This window comes from Hyla sarda, chromosome 4 (genome assembly GCF_029499605.1).
Source record: "Hyla sarda isolate aHylSar1 chromosome 4, aHylSar1.hap1, whole genome shotgun sequence".
NCBI classification, from domain to species: Eukaryota; Metazoa; Chordata; class Amphibia; order Anura; family Hylidae; genus Hyla; species Hyla sarda.
The window spans coordinates 10,068,000-10,075,392 of NC_079192.1; the positions used below are offsets into that span (position 1 = coordinate 10,068,000).

The 7,393-nt window shown below is 41.0% G+C and overlaps 1 protein-coding gene across 1 annotated transcript; it reads left to right on the plus strand.

Moving 5' to 3' along the window:
* Nucleotides 1–884: 884 nt before the first annotated feature.
* On the plus strand, nucleotides 885–1,880 carry LOC130367238 (olfactory receptor 1020-like). The gene has a single exon (XM_056569643.1). The coding sequence runs from the start codon at nucleotides 885–887 to the stop codon at nucleotides 1,878–1,880; it is 996 nt and encodes a 331-aa protein (XP_056425618.1).
* Nucleotides 1,881–7,393: the final 5,513 nt, after the last annotated feature.

Genomic DNA, 7,393 nt, shown 5'->3' on the forward strand with positions numbered 1-7,393 from the left:
CCAATGCTCATAAGCAGGGGTTCTGTGCGGTAACGCACAGTGCAGTCCAATTTTACTCCGCCGCAGCAAGACCATCCCGCTTTGCGGCGGGCTCTGGTGAATACCAGTAGCAACCTAGAACCGGTCCACCGGTATGGTCCACGCGTATCCCTTGCTTACACAGAGGATCCACATCCAGCCTGCCGGTTCGTAACAGTGGTCAATGCTCACTGTCCCTCACAGAAATCTTCACCTAACACCTTCTATCTTAAGCATAGGCTTTTTAGTGTCTTTGATATCCCCCTGTACTGCCGTCTGAGAAAACTGTTTGGGATTTCCTGAGGTCATGTGTTCTTTCCTACTTCTTTCTGCAATGTGGCTGATGTTATTTTAGCAGGTTCTGCTGATCCAAACCACCCAAAGTACAAGTTCCAGTTATGCTTTCAATGTTTTTACAGAGATAAATTAATTAATTGTAAACTTATCAAATGTAATTAAATTTCCAAAACAATTAAGATTTCTATGAATCCAATTTTTGGTGGTTTGGTTAAGGCTAACTTCTCAATCTTGCTTTGAATGCTATGAAATCAATGTAATGTACTGTGCAAAAGTACTTAAAGTAACAAGGTCTCCTGTCAATGACAGGAGCTTCTCCTCCCACACACTAAGTGATACCAATATAAATTCAACAGCAGATTCTAACCATTTTGACCCACAAGAAATTTAGGGAATTTCTCTCAACTTTATTTAGAGAATCTCCCATTACTTATATGGTACCAATGTATTTCATTATACAGTATGGGGAGTAATTTCACTGTAAGATAAAGTTACAGTATAGTAGACAATATATGTTATAACATTTCTACATGGGTCATATATTGAGGTCACTCTAGGTCTTGCGTCTTATGATAAGAGTCATTTCTTCTGGATTTATAACACACATTCTGTCTACTGCCTCAATCTACATACAGGAGAACAACAGGACAGAGGTCACAGAGTTCCTTCTCTTAGGATTTCAGGTCAGTAGAGGTTTAAGACTTTTCCTGTTCTGTCTGTTCCTTGTGGTTTATTGTCTGATAATATGTGGGAATCTCCTGATCATCACCCTGGTGTCCACCAGCAAGAACCTCCACACCCCAATGTACTTCTTCATCTCACATCTGTCTATCAGTGACATCTTGTTATCCACAGATATTGTCCCCGACATGCTCCACATCCTACTGAATAATGGGGGGACCATGACTTTTATTGGTTGTATGACTCAGTTTTATTTCTTCAGCACTTCAGAAGGATTTGAATGTTTTCTCCTCGCTGTTATGTCTTATGACAGATATGTGGCCATCTGTAATCCTCTCCGTTACTCCTCTATCATGACAAGTGGACATTGTGTTATACTGACCGTCATCTGTTGGTTTTCTGGAGTTTCTATTACTTTGATTTGCATCATAACAACAGCAAAGCTAAACTTCTGTGGTTCCAATGTCATTGACTATTTATTCTGTGACCTTGTCCCCTTACTAGAACTTTCCTGTTCTGACACTGGCATTGTTCACTTGGAGCTATATATAATAAGTATTCCAGATGTCCTCATCCCAACCATCATCATTGTCCTGTCTTATACTTATATAGTTTTAGCAATCCTAAGGATTCCATCCAATACCGGTAGACAGAAAGCCTTCTCCACCTGTAGCTCCCACCTCATTGTGGTCTCCATATTCTATGGGACGTTGTTCGGTGTTTATATTGTCCCAACAAAAGGACAAACACTGACAATGAGTAAGATCCTCTCCCTTCTATATACTGTGTTTACTCCTCTGGTCAACCCCCTTATATACAGTCTAAGGAATAAAGACATTAAAAAAGCCGCACAGGAAACAATTCATAAGTGGGAGATCTGGTAAATCATCTACAATATTCTATATAGGTATTGCACACATACAGGGTCCGCCCAAGGCACAGTGCTGCCTGTGTCCTAGATTGAAATTATGTGATCATGGGTGTACTGGAGGCCAAATGCCCTATCAGCAGTGATCACAGCTTATACATCAGTGCGGTCGGTGCTCATTGCTCCCATCTGACCTGTGTGAAAAAATGTGTGAAATACGAAGATAGCGCTGGAAATATCTGTACATGTCAGAAATTATGAAAAATACATTTGAAAAGGAAATGTGGCTTAAGTGGATGGAAAGATATGACCTCCGTTGTATTTCTGTTATTTATTACATGTTATGATATAGTTCAATATTTTATAACATTACTTCCATGATTAAGGTGAAAATGGTTAATTGCAGACACTGCTTCCAAAAGAGCAGACCCAACATATGCAGGGGGCCAGTGGGATCCCTGTGAGGCTTATGGCTGGGAGTTGTATGTTACATGGCATGTGTCTTACCTGATGTTTTAAATATACACAGTTTCCATAGTGTTTTATACTGTTATGCAACTGAAACTGTGATTTTATGTATCAGAAAAGGCTGAGAGCCATGCAACTATTAACCCACACCACAATCACACAATTAGGAACCTTCCAGAAGAGGAAAATAAGCCTATTCTATTCCAGCCTCTCTACTGAGAGGAAGAGAGAGTTGGGATGGAGTGTAGCCTCTCTTCTGAGAAGAGTTCAATTCAGCTTCTCCTTGTAAGAGGACATTAGGGAAGTGTACAGCCTGGGGTAAGGAGCTCGTTCAGGACACAAGCCAGCCTTTGTGCAGGAGAAACACCCAATAATATTATGGGAATTGGGTAACAGGTGACAATGTGGTGCCCCAGCACAGAAGTTGCACTTCAGAAGGATTTGAATGTTTTCTCCTCGCTGTTATGTCTTATGACAGATATGTGGCCATCTGTAATCCTCTCCGTTACTCCTCTATCATGACAAGTGGACATTGTGTTATACTGACCGTCATCTGTTGGTTTTCTGGAGTTTCTATTACTTTGATTTGCATCATAACAACAGCAAAGCTAAACTTCTGTGGTTCCAATGTCATTGACTATTTATTCTGTGACCTTGTCCCCTTACTAGAACTTTCCTGTTCTGACACTGGCATTGTTCACTTGGAGCTATATATAATAAGTATTCCAGATGTCCTCATCCCAACCATCATCATTGTCCTGTCTTATACTTATATAGTTTTAGCAATCCTAAGGATTCCATCCAATACCGGTAGACAGAAAGCCTTCTCCACCTGTAGCTCCCACCTCATTGTGGTCTCCATATTCTATGGGACGTTGTTCGGTGTTTATATTGTCCCAACAAAAGGACAAACACTGACAATGAGTAAGATCCTCTCCCTTCTATATACTGTGTTTACTCCTCTGGTCAACCCCCTTATATACAGTCTAAGGAATAAAGACATTAAAAAAGCCGCACAGGAAACAATTCATAAGTGGGAGATCTGGTAAATCATCTACAATATTCTATATAGGTATTGCACACATACAGGGTCCGCCCAAGGCACAGTGCTGCCTGTGTCCTAGATTGAAATTATGTGATCATGGGTGTACTGGAGGCCAAATGCCCTATCAGCAGTGATCACAGCTTATACATCAGTGCGGTCGGTGCTCATTGCTCCCATCTGACCTGTGTGAAAAAATGTGTGAAATACGAAGATAGCGCTGGAAATATCTGTACATGTCAGAAATTATGAAAAATACATTTGAAAAGGAAATGTGGCTTAAGTGGATGGAAAGATATGACCTCCGTTGTATTTCTGTTATTTATTACATGTTATGATATAGTTCAATATTTTATAACATTACTTCCATGATTAAGGTGAAAATGGTTAATTGCAGACACTGCTTCCAAAAGAGCAGACCCAACATATGCAGGGGGCCAGTGGGATCCCTGTGAGGCTTATGGCTGGGAGTTGTATGTTACATGGCATGTGTCTTACCTGATGTTTTAAATATACACAGTTTCCATAGTGTTTTATACTGTTATGCAACTGAAACTGTGATTTTATGTATCAGAAAAGGCTGAGAGCCATGCAACTATTAACCCACACCACAATCACACAATTAGGAACCTTCCAGAAGAGGAAAATAAGCCTATTCTATTCCAGCCTCTCTACTGAGAGGAAGAGAGAGTTGGGATGGAGTGTAGCCTCTCTTCTGAGAAGAGTTCAATTCAGCTTCTCCTTGTAAGAGGACATTAGGGAAGTGTACAGCCTGGGGTAAGGAGCTCGTTCAGGACACAAGCCAGCCTTTGTGCAGGAGAAACACCCAATAATATTATGGGAATTGGGTAACAGGTGACAATGTGGTGCCCCAGCACAGAAGTTGCAGTTGCTACCTATTAGAGAGTAAATAAAGGTTTGCTGGATACACAAGGTGTAAATAAAGTGCTGGTTAGTGTTTTAAATAACATTTTCTGCAATGAAAATTTATTTTCTGTATTTCTGTTCCGTTTTATGCATTCACTGAGGTTACTAGAGTGCAGAGAGGGAATCTTTTTTCACATGCACATACACTTACATTTCATTGTACACCTGAATGAGGACTTGGTCACATGTTGTCTCCTAGCCAATTGTTGAAAGGGCCATACCCAAGTCCAACCCTACTCTTTTGGGGAAAAGAGGTGAACTTAAGTCTGTCCTAGAATAGTCAGGGTGCGCATTTTCCAGAATCACACATGCTTCAGCCAGTTCCAGTCAGTGTCACATGTGGCCTTAAAGGAGAACTCCAGACCATAAAAATTGTCCCCCTTAGTGCTGGCAGTAAAAAAAAATAAAGATGTACATACCTTCCTCAGCTCGCCGGGGCCTCCGGTAACGGCTCCGGTCATCGCCGCAATCCACTTCCTGGTTGCCGGTGATCGGATGAATCAGCCAATCACCAGCCGCAGCGCAGTCCAACTCGGCCGGCGATAGGCTGAGCGGCAGTGTGAAAACGCTTCAGGACACAAAATTCTTCACTTCACCGGCACCTGTGGCCGGGGCCGAAAACGTCACACTGCCGCTCAGCCTATCGCCGCTGAGTCGGACTGCGCTGCGGCTGGTGATTGGCTGATTCATCCCACCACCGGCAACCAGGAAGTGGATTGCGGCGGAGAGCAGAGACAGTTACCGGAGGCCCCGGGGGAGCGGAGGAAGGTATGTACATCTTTATTTTTTTACTGCCGGCACTATGGGGACAATTTTTATGGTCTAGAGTTCTCCTTTAATTGCTGTTCCTAACCCAAGTTCCAGTACCGTTATTATTATACTTTTTTCTACATTGTCTTAACCTCCAAGAAGAGGAGTATATTTATTAAAAAGATGGAGTTAAACAAGGGCCTTTATGTTGTTTACTGAACAATTTCGGGCCAGCAGTTAGATCAATGCCGCCTGTCTGCCATGTCTCAGGGACTTCCCGGGATTTGCCTTTCTGAGTGTTGATAAGACTTTAAAACAGACAAATGGTAGATATATATGATCTTGCTTTACTATATTTTGGAGGTAAATGTGGCATCATGTTCCTGTGTGAATTTTACTTATAACACTTAGCTTGGCGCAATGGGAATCTACTTTCTAAAGCAGTAGTTCAATGCTTTGATATAAATCTGGAGAATGAATTCTTCTGCAATTAGAATACAGAACATCCTAAGATAACAATATAAAGATAATTAATCAATCTATTAGCCAATCTAATGGTTTAATTTAATCCACATAATAGAATTTGTCTTAATCAAATGAAATGCCAGAAGCCTAGCAAATAAAATGGGGGAGCTTGAGGCCTTGATACTGGAGGAACATATTGATATAGTTGGGGTCACTGAGACATGGCTGAACTCCTCGCATGACTGTGCCGTTAATCTGCAGGGGTTTACATTGTTTCGCAAGGATAGACTGAACAGAAAAGGTGGTGGAGTCTGTCTGTATGTAAGAAGTGGTATGAAAGTCAGTGTGAACGATGCCATAGTGTGTGATGATTCTGAGGAGGTGGAATCACTGTGGGTAGAATTACAAAAGGAGGGAAATACTGAAAAAATAATATTTGATGTAATCTACAGACCCCCTAATATCACTGAAGAGATAGAAGGTCGGCTGTATAAACAAATAGAGAGGGCCGCCCGGGCAGGTACAGTGGTAATAATGGGAGATTTTAACTATCCAGATATAGATTGGGGCCGGGGGCTGGCTAAAACTACAAAGGGGAGAAAATTCCTAAATTTATTGCAGGATAATTTTATGGGCCAGTTTGTGGAGGACCCAACAAGAAGTGATGCCTTGTTGGATCTGATCATTTCCAACAACGCAGAGCTGATTGGTAATGTAACTGTGCGGGAAAACCTTGGTAATAGCGACCACAATATAGTTACTTTTGACTTAAAATGTAGAAAACAAAGACAGACGGGGAAGGCAAAAATATATAACTTTAAAAAGGCAAATTTCCCTGGGCTGAGGGCTGCATTACAGGACATAGACTGGGGGGAGGTGTTGTCAAATACTGATACAGAAGGTAAATGGGACATCTTTAAATCAACTCTAAATAACTATACAGCTAAATATATACCAAAGGGGAACAAATATAAACGATTAAAACTAAATCCAACATGGCTGACAAATGATGTTAAAAGAGCAATAAACAACAAAAGAATAGCCTTCAAAAAATACAAATCTGTTGGGTCAGCTATAACATTTAAACAGTACAAGGAGCTTAATAAAATCTGTAAAAATGTAATAAAAACAGCAAAAATTCAAAATGAGAGACAGGTGGCCAAAGAAAGCAAAACTAATTCTAAATATTTTTTTTAGATCTATAAATACAAAAAAACCAAGGACAGAGCATGTAGGACCCCTTAATAATGATAATGGGGAGGTTGCCAAGAGCGATCAAGAGAAGGCGGAGCTACTGAATGGGTTCTTTAGTTCTGTATACACTATGGAAAAAGGAGCTGACATTGGCCAGGTCAGTGCTGGTAACACATCATGTACAGGTCAGTGCTGGTAACACATCACATAATGTACTGAACTGGCTTAATGTAGAGATGGTACAAGGTAAGTTAAGTAAAGTAAATGTAAGCAAATCTCCAGGGCCAGATGGACTACACCCAAGAGTTCTTAGAGAGGTAAGTTCAGTAATATCTGTACCCTTGTTCATGATATTTAGAGATTCTCTGGAGTCTGGTATTGTGCCAAGGGACTGGCGCAAGGCTAATGTGGTACCAATCTTCAAGAAGGGCTCTAGGTCTTCGCCAGGCAATTATAGACCGGTAAGTCTAACGTGCATTGTGGGTAAATTGTTTGAAGGACTTATAAGGGATTACATACAGGAATACATAGGGGATAATAGTATTATAAGTGATAGCCAGCATGGGTTTACTAAGGATAGAAGTTGTCAAACCAATCTAATTTGCTTTTATGAAGAGATGAGTAGAAGCCTTGACAGAGGAATGGCTGTGGATATAGAGGGGGGGCTGTGTATATAGAGGGGG

What these genes read in the sequence shown, in the direction of transcription:
- LOC130367238 (XM_056569643.1), top strand. Translation starts at nt 885, where the DNA reads ATGATAAGAGTCATTTCTTCTGGATTTATAACACACATTCTGTCTACT.